The 15322-nt window shown below is 39.5% G+C and overlaps 2 protein-coding genes across 2 annotated transcripts; one reads left to right on the forward strand and one right to left on the reverse strand.

The window, feature by feature from the left end:
• Positions 1-2382: 2382 nt before the first annotated feature.
• Positions 2383-4702, reverse strand: LOC110866885 (ATP-dependent DNA helicase RRM3-like). Its single transcript, XM_022116029.1, has 3 exons — positions 4117-4702; positions 3747-4044; positions 2383-3691 (listed from the first exon to the last, which is right to left on the reverse strand). The coding sequence occupies exons 1-3, from the start codon at positions 4700-4702 to the stop codon at positions 2383-2385; spliced, it is 2193 nt and encodes a 730-aa protein (XP_021971721.1).
• A 4403-nt stretch (positions 4703-9105) lies between these two features.
• LOC118480260 (uncharacterized protein P8B7.26-like) lies at positions 9106-11802 on the forward strand. The gene is made up of 3 exons (XM_035975011.1): positions 9106-9371; positions 10923-11252; positions 11769-11802. The coding sequence occupies exons 1-3, from the start codon at positions 9106-9108 to the stop codon at positions 11800-11802; spliced, it is 630 nt and encodes a 209-aa protein (XP_035830904.1).
• The last annotated feature ends 3520 nt before the right edge of the window (positions 11803-15322 follow it).

Genomic DNA, 15322 nt, shown 5'->3' on the forward strand with positions numbered 1-15322 from the left:
TGTAGGTGATTGATGGTTTATGTGAAATTTGATGAACACTAGGAAATAGAGTGTTGATCTAGCATAATGTGACAATTTGAAGTGATTTCAGAAATTATGGAAGTTAACAACTTTGTAAGATGATTGAATTATGTGAAATTAGGGCTAAGAGATAAGCTAGAGACTTGATAAATAAACATGTAAAATTCTGCCCTCAAAGTGTTTGATGAAATGCCTCAAAGAAGGCTCGAAACTAGAATTTTTGTAGTTAAAACACTTAATTGTGATGTTTTGGCTAAATTTTGATATGAAATTTGTAAGGTGGAATAATCGTACTAAGTCATGATTAAACTAACCACCTTGTGAATGACGAATAATAGTTGGCGCTTAACAAGCTAGGTGGAGCTTGGGGAGAAAGCGGGTCAACCGAATCAAGAAGGAAAAGAAAAGTGTAGCTTGGATACGAGGTAAGTGTAACTTACACCTTTCGTAGAATAATTAGTTATTCTATAAGCTTTCTTTTAATTCGATAAAAACAATATTGGGAAATATGGATTCCCGACGCAATTGATACGAGTCGGGGCATATGCAATATTTGGTAAAAACCATGATGAAGGGTAAACATTGGAAAATGGTAATATCGCCGTAAATGATAAGCATACAATGAATCTAGAAATGTTACCGTATGGGGTAACTCATGATAAGGAAAGGGATAAAATGGTAATTTAGTCATGTGCCGACAAATATAAGTAAAAGTAATAAGATACCCTACGGCGTAAGTCGAAATGGGGTTAAATAACGAAATGGTATATATATGTAAATATATACCATTCTAAATTCAAATGCAAAATGTTTGGTCGTTTAGACCAAACGGGTCAAAGGGTGACTTGTAGTGCCATTTGACCAATGACGACTAATAAGTATGTGTCAAGTCTTATGCTTACAGGATAATAATGGTTTATGGATTTAAAATGCTACGAATTAGCATATTATAGAGGCAAGGTATCGAAACGGGTCAATAAATTGACCCGAGCCAGGTACGCGTAATTATAGTTGTGGATAATATACTTTATGGCTTTATATGTGGCAAAAGCCCTTCGTAGTAAATGAGGGGCTAATGTTGACTAAAATGCCCTCGAAGGATAAATGAGGCAAACAACCCATAAAGGTTGTTTAGGAACTTATATTAAGATCTTGTAATCCTTAGACGCGTATGAAAATAGTAGGTATAAACTATCAAGGGTTAAATGCCTTAAAATACGTGTTGTTGCAAAATAGCATATTTGAGGGGTAAGACTCGGGATAGCTAGTCTATTACATTATACTCACCACATTCATAGTTGTGGTGGGAAAACTAATCAAAGTAAACGGGCGGGATTATGAGGCATAGAAGAAATGAGCGAAATTAGGCTTAAAAGGACATAAATGTCCTTAACGGGTCAAAATAAGCACTTGAGCATAAACGGGTTTAGAATGTGTAATAACCCATGATTTGAGCCTTGTACAATAGGAAACAATCACAATGTTATGTTTACAAAAGAAATAGGGACCGCAGACAGGTTGTTAGATGAAATCACAAACGGGTCAAAAGTTGGTAAAAAGGGTAATAAGCCGAAGAGTTAAAAGTCTTAATTTTTGATAATCCGGATGCTGGATTTTAACTCCAAATGATGGAGGATCAAGTTACAAGTACGTAGGAAGAAACGGTAGGTCAAACGGACAAACGGATTAAACGTTATGAACGTTGCTGTTTTAGAAAACGGCAAACTTGGAGAATTCTGCAGAGGCCACCGTAAATTACGGTAGTTACCGTAATTTACGGTAGGCCATATAACTTTACGCCATGAACCTCCTGAATTACGGTGGAGGAATAAACATTCAGGGGTTACCGTAAATTACGGTAGCCACCGTAATTTACGGTGGACTCTGAACAAAAATGTATTTTTGATCAGTTTTGTTTCCGGGACTCGTTTAGATACATATTAAATCCCGTATGACTAAATTATTTCATGTTTTTATGAAATGTAGGTACTTTTTTGATGCCGGAAGACGATCAAGCTCAACGCAGGACCGAACACGATATAGTTACATGCTTCCGCATTTTGCCACGTTGTAAATTTTAAACAACAAATTTCGGTCACGTTATGTAGAATAAATTATAATTTGTAAAAGTTTTAATAAACCCAAATTTTTGTAATATGTGTTGTCTTAGTTACACAACTAATTGTTGGTAATTACATACAAAATCGTTAATTAGTAACTAGGGTGTTACATTTGGTGAAACAGACTTTGGTCAAAAAAACGTTTTAACATTGCTCAAACAGTGTTTTATCTATTATAATTAGCTTTTAACATAAGTAGTTTGACTTTGGTCAAACAACGTTTTAACATTGCTCACAATGATTACAAGCTAGTAAAAACTTCTTTGTAAACAACATTAGAAGTCTTATTTGTTGGTTTTCCATCACCGTCGAATATTAGTATACTAACGCCTTCTCTGGTCTTGACCCTTGATAATGCAACATACAACTGACCATGAGTGAAGACAGGATCTTTCAAATAAAGACCAACCTTTGATAACGATTGTCCTTGACTCTTGTTAATTGTCATAGCAAAACAAACTGATAACGGAAATTGTCTTCGTTGAAATTGAAAAGGTATTTTTTTGTCAAACGGGATCATATTAATCCTTGGAATAAAAACTCTCGTGCCAATGTTCCCACCAGATATAACTTCAACTTCTACAACTCGTTTACAAAGAAAAGTAATCTGAAGCCTTGTACCGTTACATAACCCTTTCTGTTGATCAATATTTCGAAGAAGCATCACAGGAACACCAACTTTAAGAACAAATCTGTGATTAGGCAAGCCAGAAATCTTAAGAGCATTCAAATTTTCTGTTGAGTATAAGCTTTGTTGAAAAGAATCAAGAATTTGTTCAGTTTGACATATACTATCAGAACTCAAATACTCTTTCACATCACCAGGAAATAACGAAAGCAATCGATCATTAATTTCATGAACTACCTCATTTTTGGGTGCAAGAATTGCTCGCTCAGAAAAAAATGCAGGAATCCTAAATTGTTCAATAATTGAAGGATATACAAAGTCAATTAAACTTTGTATCGGGTCACAAATATCGGTGATTAGTAAATCATCTGGTATCTCTATAATGGCATCACCATCATTATCATCTCCAACGTTTCCTTCACCAATATCAATAAGCCATTTTGCAAATTCTCTGATAGACTCCATATTCGAACTTTCAGCTCCAATAGTTAGACGCATGTTTTTAGTCAGCCGTAAGAGTCTGCATTTTGCCCATATGTATGAAGAGCTTAAAGATGCACTAACAATTTCTTGTCTAGTATCATTAGGAATAACAGGTAGTATTTGTCTAAAGTCACCACCAAATACAATAACTTTACCTCCAAAAGGAATATCCGAACGAATACTCCTACCTTCCGAAAATACGTCGGTCATCGTCCTATCTAAAGCTTCAAAGGCATGTTTGTGTACCATCGGTGCTTCGTCCCATATGATTAATTGGGTTTCCTTTAATAATCTTGCAATATCACTATTTGGCTTAATATTGCACATTGAATCTTCTGTTAGATTAACGGGGATATGGAACCGAGAATGAGATGTCCTTCCACGGGAAAGTAATAACGAAGCAATACCACTTGAAGCCACATTTAAAACTATTCCATTTCTGCATCGAACAGCTAAAGCCAAAGTCTTCCATAAAAAGGTTTTTCCAATTCCACCTTAACCATAGACAAAAAAAGCCTCCTTTACGCCCTACAACTGCTTCCATTATTTCGTCAAAAACCGCTCGTTGTTCATCTGTAAGAGATTGATGCAACCTGTTAAACTCAACTTGTACTTCATCTAGGTCATGTGACAGCTCTTCATCGATCAGACGATTAGAAGCATCACGTAAGGAATCGTCGTCAGGGTACGACATAGTGACAAACCTTCGTAATGATGAACCATTGGAAATTAAATAGTTTTCAATTTTCAACAAAGTAAGGTTCTTAATCTGATATTCAGGAAGCACTAAACCTACCAAATCAAAAAATTAACATTATTAAATAAAAAATCAAAATGTAATATGTGAAAAAAATAGATCAAAACCTGAAATATTTGTTTCTTTTTGACGTCTATAAACAATATCATCAGCTAAGTACTTCCACGTATTCTCCCAAACAAATCTGGGCCGAGATAGAGTATTTGACAAAAGCAGGGTAGCAAATAACACTCGAAGATACCCAACATGTCCTTCAAAACTTGCTTCTTTAATGGCCTGAACGTATTCATTGTCATCATCTAAGAGTCCCATCGCATAGCAAGCATCTCTAAAAGTTGGGAATAATTGACCGTTAACTGTACGTATCTCCTCAAATGATCTAGGCCCTTTAACTTTATTGAGTAGCATCCTCAAAAAATAAGGTTCGCCCAATGCAAGAGATACAGAATGAATCCGGCCAACACACTGGTACATCTTACGTATCTGCCAACATCTATCTTTAAGTATCCAAACAAATTTGGAAGGAAACTCAACATAAGTCAGCTTTCTAGCATCTTCATTTGTCTCGTTCAACTTCATCCATTGCACAACTATTGAAGAAGCAACAGAAGGCTTGCTTAAAACATTATCAATATCGTCATCCGCACCATACACAACATTCTGTTGGCCAGGCAAATGAAAGGGAAGCCTCATAACAGCAGGATACCTATAATGAACCTCATTAGAGAATATTCTCCAGGATGGCTCACAAGCTGAAATATATCTACAATCATAATACTCATTGATCTCGTCTTTTGGATTTTCTTTGATGGTTGAACTTGTATCACCAGATGTAACACCTCGAAAATTCTTGTCCAATAAAATAAAGACACGTATCATGTGGGACAAACGTGTCAGGAACTCGGATCAGATATAAAGATGTATGGTAGGATTTTAAGAGGGCGTCATGTTATTAAAAATACCTCTGAATGACCCAAGGGCGACATGTTATTAAAACACCTCTGAGCGACCCAAATTTATAAATCCCAAGATCCTTAAATTTTTGGTAAATATCTCATATATTAACCGGTTGTTTCTAAATAAATAAAATTCCATCTTTTATATGGAAGTTGGACTATTAATAATGTTACTACAAGAAATTCTGATTTATCGATCCTAAATCTAATGAGAGTGGGGAGTTGTTAATATAACTTGTTCAACTATTATTCATGACTCTCTTGTAATTTCCGTCACTTTGAATCCCACAAGAATCCAAATTGAAGTAGGAAACATGTAAGAGCATGCTAGGCATGCAATGGCTGAGCAAACTGGTCCCACAACTGAAAATATTAGCATGATATTCGGAAGCCACAAAGTTGCATGGTCAAGGCTTGAAGTTGCAAAAATTTTTGTTTTCTGGCCGCCGGTTACGGACCGCAAGGCTCTAGTCTTACGGTCCGTAAGATGGGTACCTGGGCGTTTTCAGCAAAGGTCGGTTACGGACCGTAACTGTTTTAGCATACGGTCCACAAGAGGAGCTTACGGACCGCAAGGCCTTAAGCTTACGGTCCGTAAGACTGTCGCTGGCAGCAGAAAATGGACAGCTGCCTGTTCAGCCTGTTGCACCGACTTAAGAGGATGGTTTTCGAAACCAGGGACTTGCTCGGCAGTATTTAGCCACATAGGGGCACCTGGGATCATCTCATAACACTTATAGAGTCACTTGGCATGATCTTGGACCTTATGGTTCACTATATAAGGACTTGTGTTGTAACCATATGCACTTGCTCATTTGGAACTTTGGCTCAAGACTTCTCTAGAGCTTTTCTGGACAGCAACAAGTTCTCATTAAGTCTCTAACCCTAATTAGGACCTTTGTAAGTGTCCTTAATCCTTTTTAATCCCTTTTAGCTTAGTTAATTAGCTAAAAGTCAAACCATCATAATTAAGGTTTGACTTCGAGATTAGTCTATAATTACTCAGTAATATCTCGAATTAAAAATACCTTTAAGAAGGTAATTATGTGGGTAACAAACCATTAAAAGGGTATTATCAGATTCCCACTCTAACCATGTTAATTGTCGAGTCAAAGTACACTTTAAAAAGTCAACAGAATGCTTAAAACCAAATTAACGCATAATTAGCAATGTAGGATACATGCAACCTGTTTGATCATTAATATAACATGGTAACTAATGTAAGAACATGTTCCAACATGTTCAACTCGACAATTTTCTGTTTAAACCCGGTTTGGAACCGAAAGTCGCATAGTTTGACTTTCGCTTTGACTTTCAGTTCTGACCCGTTTTAGCCAAGATTAGGAATCCCTTAGAGCTTCTTTTGGACCTAGTAACATGTTGGTATAACCCCCTGTGATTATACGGCTTGGTTCACTAGTTGTCTAATTATTATGCAAGTTTCCGTTAAATGCCATATGTTGACTATTATGCCCAAATATCCATAAAATGTGATTTTTAAAAATATAAAAGGGTAGACATCTTAGTTACTGAATTATAAACTTGTACCTAAAATTTGACATCAATTTGAGGTCTAGATTAAGAATTATGCTCATTAGCGTAATTAGAAGCTTTCTTAGTAAATAATTAGCGTAATTAGCATATAGCCTAACTAAACCCAAATTTTTATCAAAACTTTATACCCACTGATATATAATAATATTTTGGGAATTTTAAAGATTTTTATTTATTTTTAGGCTGAATATAACTTAGAGTTCTAAACTTATTTCGGTAATTGCCGGTTAAACCCTTTTCGGCTATAAAATGAGTTTTACAAATCCTTTTGACCTCAAACCTTTTTCTACTGATTTATTATGATAAATGTATTATTTTAAGCCTTCTGGAATTATTAAAATATCAGCTTTTCCTTTAAAACCCGGAAATGGCTCCAAATCGCCTTTATAGGCATTTTTACGACATAGTCTATGTCAAAACTAATTTATATGTACAAGGGTCAATACCTACTGATATATTTAGTAAAATTTTATATTATAGCAGTAAACTAAAGATTGAAACTCAGATTTCCAGTTTTGACCTTTTAAGCTTATGTGAAATTACCAAAATGCCCTTTTGGTGCATAAGATGGTTATAATTAATAAAATTCACATATATTTGGTACTATACTGTTATAACAAAGTTAACTAAGTATATTTACTGATTTATTCAGATATATAACTCAGAATGTTAGTTTAACTCTTTTATACCCTTTTAAATGACCAAAATGCCCTTATAAGGCGTAATTTGAGTTTAAAATCATTCGGGGCATAATAGGACATATCTTACTGATAATCACAACATATTTAGTGCATATAATCTCAAGAAACTTGTATATGAATTTTATGGTTAACCGTTACGCATTTTCGCGTTCGGATCGGCTTATGTAACTAGTTTACACATATTAGCCGAAACGGGTCAAACCGTATCATCTTTGTCTCAAAATCCGGAATGTATTTAGTTTACCCATAATATACAAGTCTCCAAACTTGTTGGGTCTGAATCACGTTCCATTTCCGGTTTTCACCTTTCACGCGATTAAACCGTATTTATCCTTTGAAACTAACCGATCTAAGCTTAGGCTAAATTAAAGACCCATTAGGATTCTAATAGGTTATTATAAACCTTCGTTCCAGAATAGGAGACCAGTAAAAGACACTTGCATTTGCTTATTTTGGTTTTATACTTGCTCAGGTAAATACTTTTAACTTATTTTTCCTTATACGGGCTTGGGGTACGGTATGTAAAATACCGCTTGGTCGGGCAATTGACCCCAACTCATTAGTAGTTGGGTATTATCAATATGACTCGTTTGAAAACTGGTTTTGTTTGTTTTACGCCTTTGGGAGCTTAATGACCATGTCCCGGATATCCTTGGCATCATTTTACGAAATGGCCACGACCTTGACACGCGGGTGTAGGCGTACACCCGACAATATGTCTATATTTATTAAGGTATAACCGTTGGTTTCCCGCCGCGGTTTTTATACTTTGTGGTGTGTCAATTAACCTTAAACCCGGCACGAACCGGGCGACTGAACGCATAAGGAACATGTAATTCTTTTACAAGATTAAACTTGATTAATTATCCCCAAGTTATAAAAAGTTTTGTGCCACGTGCATTTAAATCATTTTTTTTATATTTTCAAAATGAGTCAGTTAAATTGTATTTACCAGTGTAAACTGACGTATTTTCCCCAAAAAGATTAAGTGCAGGTTCTACACGTAATAGGCTGGTTACTCCTTAGCATCGTTAGAGTCTCGCAAGCTTGGGATGCCATTCATCTGTTGAACAATTTTTCCTTTTTATATTGATCCGCTTGTGGATCTATTTCAGCTACTATGTGATACTTGGATATTACAACATGTTTGGTTGAAATAAATCTATCTTATTGCTTCCGCTGTGCATTATAATTTGTGTTGTTTGACTATGATGATATCAACTACGTCACGTTACTCCCCCACCGGGCCCACCGGTGACACGTGGAAATTAGGGGTGTGACAGGTTGGTATCAGAGCCAACACTGAGTGAATTAAACACTAGCCTTTTGTGTTTAATCTCAGTACACGAATTGCACATTCTTCGAGTTCCGAGTCTAGACATCGAACATAAGACAAACTCTGTTTTGTTTTGTTTTATTTGGTCTTTTATTTTATATATTTTGGTCGTTGTCTTAACCTTAATTGCAGGTCAAAATGCCGCCAAGATTTCTTCGAGGACGAGGCAAAGGCCCAGTCACGGGTCACGATCACGAAGCCGGACCATCGCACCAGCGAACACCCTCCATTACTACGAGTACGAGCCCACAAGAGCCGTGGAGACTCTATGTTGAGCCTGGGAGGCGATCAGTCTCTCTCAGTTCTTCGCCCTCATACTTGCATTTTTTCGGGCCCAATTCAGAAAATGAGCCCAATGACCAACCACCTTCATTCATACCTTTACAGAGATCGAATTCCCATCATTTGTATGGCGACCCAACCCCAGTCTTCCAGAGCCGGTTCAACCCGGCTAACATCTTTCCAGAACCCGTGGGATTCAACCCACTAGGACCTGAGGATCATTTCTCAGGAAACCACGATGATGATATGGATGAAGACACGGACCCCATGGAGCCAGCGTCCGGAACACCAAACCACCCGATCGAAATCTCCGACGGATCATCCTTTCACGGATCACCTTATCGTGGTCCCGACAGTTATCAGGAGAGATTCAAACAATGGGACTGGTATTTCACACCATCCGAGCACCCGTCGTCGTACCAGCAGCAGCAACAGCAACAGCAACAGGATCCCTCCGAGGATTCTCGATTCAGGGCAGTCACGCCGCCACCACCACCGCCAGTAGAGCAGCAGCCACCTCCGGAGCCACCGAGGCAGAGAAGGTCAAACGCATGGATGTCCGTGCGAGGAGGAGTCCGTATCAGTACTCCTCAGCCCTCCAGTGGCAGCCACTATCCTCCACTCCAGGAGGAAGAAGAACCACAGATGGGAGGTCCATCAAACCCCATTCCTGAGGTCAACTCTGCGCCTATGGCGCCACCAGTGGGTTTTGATAACCCAATCCCTGCCTACGCCGGACCAGCGGCGTACAACCCCTTTGAGCTGCCGGCGCATACCCACTACAACTATGCTGTTGTAGACCCGTACCAGGAGGCATGGGACTACAATGCTAGTCACCCAGAGGGACCTTATGGTGGTCTTTGGACCACTGGTTACCCAACTTATGGGTATCAGCGTCCGCCACCTCCACAACCTCTGTATCAGCCGCCGCAGCCACAGCTGATCCCGCCTGAACGCCAACAAGAGGTCCTTGAAAGATTGGACCGTTGTGAACGGGAGATCCGAACTGAGCGCAGTAACACTCGTGGCTTCTTCAAAGGATTATCAGATTTGATCAAAGGGAAGTCCAAGAGAAGGGGACATTGAAGACCTTGTGTTGTTTATTTATTTTAGATGTAATCAAGTCCCTGCGTGGACTTTTTGCTTCAGTACTCAGCCCCTGCGTGGGCTTGTCATTTTGTATTCTGCCCCTGCGTGGGCATGTCTTTTAGTTGGCCCCTGCGTGGGTTTGTTTTATTTGCTTTTCGCCCCTGCGTGGGCATGTCGTTTTCGTAGAAGTCCCGTTTGGGCAAATGATGTATTTGTTAAGACAATTGATGAGATGTTCTAGTTTAAATTTTCATTTTATTTATTATTGTTAATTATATGCATAAAACATAAAATAAATGAGAATAATAAAAGATCTGCCATTATATTAAATGGTAAAATCTAAAAAGGGACCGAGACCTAGCCATTTGTCACAATAAAACAAGGCCAAGATGGTAGTCCTATAATTAGATCAAGATCCGTATTAACATCTCAAATTAGGACTATTCTGCGTTAATTATTAAAGGAATCTAAAAAGTAAAACCTAGCCTATATGTTGTTGCAGACAGGGCCAAGATGGTAGATCCACATAATAGATTCCAATTATTGTTAACATCTGTTAGTATGTTAACATTTTTGCCAAACTGTGAATCAGTAAAGTCGCACAGGCCATCCTTTAAAAAGGGATTAATTTTAAAATTCCCTTAATTATTTAACCTCTTCTTTGAGGCGAAGCGCCTATCGGCAATAACTAAATGTCCTCCGGAACTAAGAACAGTGGTAGCTTATGACTCCCTGTTAATATATGGCAATGAACTATGGTTCAAACCTAAACACCTGGATATTGTGAAATCCTGGTTTATTATTAAATTAAATTGTCCTTGTGACTAAGCCTTATGTGCTATTATTAAAATATTTAGGGTAATAATAAAGATCCTAAAATTTTAACAAATTAACCTAAAATGGCAATTTAAAACCTTGGTTAATAAAATAATAAAAATACTATAAAAACCTCTTAATAAAAACCTTGCCCATTATTTTATATGTAGCAATTAAAGCTACATGGCTGGGTCGGATGAAGTCAACAGTCATCCGGAGGAAAACCGCGATAATGCTAAAATACAATTGACTGGTGCGGAGCTGAAAGCGATTGTGGATGATGCGGTTACAAAGGCCTTAGAATGGCAGTACAGTGAGTACAGTGGGACCCATAGTAGAACCCTCTCTACACCACATGCTAAGCCAAAGACTCATTCTGAGGCTCACAGCAAACCACCACCTACCCCACCCAAACCTAAGAAGGAAGATGACCGACTTTCTTCAAATGAAAACAGTGTTAATCCCAAGAAGATTGTGGTTGATGATGCCCCACGTGCTAAGGGTTGCACGTATAAATACTTTGTGTCTTGTAAACCCTGGGATTTTACTGGGGAGAAAGGGGCAGTGGATTGCATGACTTGGCTAGATGAAATAGAGACAGTTGTGGATATTAGTGGTTGCGCTGAGAGGGATATGGTTAAGTTTGCATCCCAGTCATTTAAAGGGGAAGCCCTAGCATGGTGGAGGGCGTTGATCCAAGCCTCTGGAAAGGTTGCCTTGTACAATATGTCATGGGAGCAATTTGTTGCTCTTATCAAGGATAACTACTGCCCTCAGCATGAGGTTGAAAAGATAGAGTCTGATTTCCTATCGCTAGTTATGAAGAACCTGGACTGCCAGGCATACCTTACCAGTTTCAACACCTTGTCCAGATTGGTTCCATACCTGGTAACCCCGGAACCCAAAAGGATCGCGCGTTTCATTGGGGGTCTGGCCCCAGAAATCAAGGCTAGCGTGAAAGCCTCTCGGCCTACCACATTTTAGATCTACAGCAGACATATCTCTGTCTCTCACTCTGGATGCAGTGAGACAGAGATCATTAAGAAATGCGGACTCTGAAAAGAGAAAACGTGAGGATGATAGTTCACGTCAGTCAGGCAAGAAACATAGGGGGAACCGTGACCACAAGAAGGGGTCGGAAACCAAGAAAAATGATCAACAGTCGGGCGATAGGCCCAAGTGCAAAGTTTGCAAGAAGCACCATTTCGGGAGGTGCAGGTATGAACAGAAATCCCAGCCTAAGGCGTGTGGGATTTGCAAGTCCACTAAGCACAGGACTCTTGAGTGCAAAAAGCTGAAGGATGCAACTTGTTATAGTTGCAATGAAAAAGGGCACATCAAGACTAACTGCCCAAAGCTGGTGAAGAAGACTTAAGATGGAAAGAAGACCAACGCCAGGGTCTTCCAGATGAATGTTCAGGAGGCCATCCAGAACGATAATGTCATAACCGGTACGTTCCTCATTAATGATGTTTTCGCAAGAGTGTTATTTGATTCAGGAGCAGATAAATCCTTTGTGGATAATAAGTTTTGTGAATTGTTAAAATTACCTGTTAAAGCCTTAAGTGCGAATTATGAGGTAGAATTAGCTGATGGAACAATGGAAACAGCTTAGACTATATTAGATGGATGTGTCATATCCATTAGGAACCACTCTTTTCCTCTGTCCTTATTACCCTTTAAGCTAGCCGGTTTCGATATAGTACTGGGTATGGATTGGTTATCGCATAACCAAGCCTAGATCGTGTGCAACAAAAAGCAAGTGGTGATCAAGACCCCGTTTGGTGAACCACTTACCATTCAGGGAGATACTCAGCATGGATTGCCTGAGCAAATGTCTATGCTAAAGGCGTCCAGATGTCTGAAGAAGGGTTGTGTCATTTATATGGCACAGGTGACCATAAGTAAGGAAGGACCCAAGATCGAAGATATTCCGGTCATCTCTGTCTACTCTGAAGTTTTCCCAGAAGAACTACCTGGTTTGCCACCAGATAGGCAAGTGGAATTTAGAATCGAAATCATTCCAGGAGCTGCGCCTGTTGCAAGAGCACCATATAGGCTGGCGCCAACAGAAATGAAGGAATTAAGAACACAGCTAGATGATCTGCTAGCCAAAGGTTTTATTAGACCTAGCTCATCTCCATGGGGAGCGCCAATCTTATTCGTCAAAAAGAAAGATGGTTCGATGCGTTTATGCATCGATTACCATGAGCTTAACAAGGTCACTATAAAGAATAGGTATCCCTACCCAGGATCGACGATCTGTTCGATCAGCTTCAAGGAGCGAGCTACTTTTCCAAGATAGATCTCAGGTCAGGCTATCATCAATTGAAGGTCAAGGATGAAGATGTGCATAAAACTGCGTTTAGGACTCGTTATGGTCATTACGAGTTCCTAGTGATGCCTTTTGGGCTCACTAACGCACCTGCCGCATTCATGGATCTCATGAATCGCGTTTGCAAGCCATATCTAGATAAATTTGTCATCGTATTTATTGACGACATTCTCATCTACTCGAAGAGCCAAGCTGACCATGAGAAGCATCTTCGATGTATTCTAAAGTTGCTACATCAAGAAAAGCTCTATGCAAAATTTTCTAAGTGCGAGTTTTGGCTTCGAGAAGTCCAATTTGTTGGACACGTTATGAGTGAGCGTGGTATCCAAGTGGATCCCGCTAAAGTTGAAGCTGTCATGAATTGGCAGGAACCAAAGACGCCTACGGAGATTCGTAGTTTCCTAGGACTAGCAGGATACTACAGACGCTTTATAGAAAATTTCTCAAGAATTGCAGCACCCCTGACTCTTCTCACTCGCAAGAATTGCAAGTTCAATTGGGGCCTAAGCAGCAAGCGTCATTCGATATTTTGAAACAGAAGTTGAGCAATGCCCCTGTGTTGACATTGCCAGATGGAATTGAGGAGTTTGTAGTTTATTGTGATGCATCACACACAGGCATGGGTTGTGTGTTAATGCAGAAAGGCAAAGTAATTGCCTATGCTTCACGACAGCTAAAGGTGCACGAGAAGAATTACACCACCCATGACTTGGAGTTGGGTGCCGTTGTATTTGCACTTAAGCTTTGGAGGCATTACCTGTATGGGACTAAATGTGTGATCTATTCTGATCACAAAAGCCTTCAACACCTGTTCAATCAGAAAGATTTGAACATGAGGCAGCGACGCTGGATGGAAACTCTGAACGATTATGATTGTGAAATAAGATACCATCCAGGCAAGGCCAATGTAGTCGCAGATGCCCTGAGCAGAAAAGAAAGAGTGAAGCCAATCAGAATCAATGCCAAGAGCATTGAAATCAAGAATAGTCTGAATGAAAGGTTGTTAGCTGCACAAAAGGAAGCTGTGTCCGAAGCTAATTATCCTAATGAAAAGCTAGGAGTGACTGAAGAACAACTATCCTATGGCAAAGACGGAATTCTGAGATTAAACGGAAGGATATGGGTTCCTGTTTATGGAGGTCTTCGTGACGTTATCCTTCAGGAAGCCCACAGTTCCAGATATTCCGTTCATCCTGGGGCTGATAAGATGTACCAGGATGTGAAGGCAAATTATTGGTGGATAGGCTTGAAGAAGTCTATAGCTGCCCATGTAGCCAAATGTCTGACATGTGCTCAAGTCAAGGCTGAGCATCAGAAGCCGTCAGGTTTGCTACAACAGCCTGAAATCCCCAAGTGGAAATGGGAAATGGTAACGATGGACTTCATCACCAAGTTGCCTAAAACTCAGAAGGGAAATGACACTATTTGGGTAATAGTTGATAGACTGACTAAGTCAGCACATTTCCTACCCATTAAGGAGACATACAGTTCGGACATGTTGGCCCAGCTATACGTCGATAAAATCGTATCTCTGCATGGGGTACCAGTGTCTATTATCTCTGATCGGGATACTAGATACACGTCGCATTTTTTGAAGAGTTTCCAACAATCTCTGGGTACGCAATTAAACTTTAGTACAGCTTACCATCCTCAGACGGATGGGCAGAGTGAGCGTACCATCCAGACTTTGGAAGACATGTTGCGTGCATGTGTGATTGACCTAGGAGGTAGCTGGGATAGGCACCTACCTCTGGTCGAATTCTCCTACAACAATAGCTACCATACTAGTATTCAGGCTGCGCCTTTTGAGGCACTATATGGTAGAAAGTGCAGAACGCCCATCTGTTGGGCAGAAGTAGGAAATACTCAATTGTCAGGTCCTGATTTAGTCTTTGAGACAACGGACAAAATTGTCCAAATTCGAGACCGCTTGAAGGCTGCCCGAGACAGGCAGAAGAGCTATGCGGATAAAAGACGAAAACCCCTCAAGTTTGAGGTTGGCGACAAAGTTCTACTCAAAGTATCACCCTGGAAGGGGGTGATGCGATTTGGTAAGAAAGGTAAGTTAAGCCCGAGGTATATAGGACCATTCGAGATCATCGAATGTGTGGGGTCAGTGGCTTATAAGTTAAACTTACCTGAAGAGCTCAGTGGTATTCACAATGTGTTCCTCATCTGCAATCTGAAGAAATGTCTAGCTGATGAATCACTAGTCATACCACACACAGATGTGCATATAGATGA

This window comes from Helianthus annuus, chromosome 7, assembly GCF_002127325.2.
Source record: "Helianthus annuus cultivar XRQ/B chromosome 7, HanXRQr2.0-SUNRISE, whole genome shotgun sequence".
Lineage (NCBI taxonomy): Eukaryota > Viridiplantae > Streptophyta > Magnoliopsida > Asterales > Asteraceae > Helianthus > Helianthus annuus.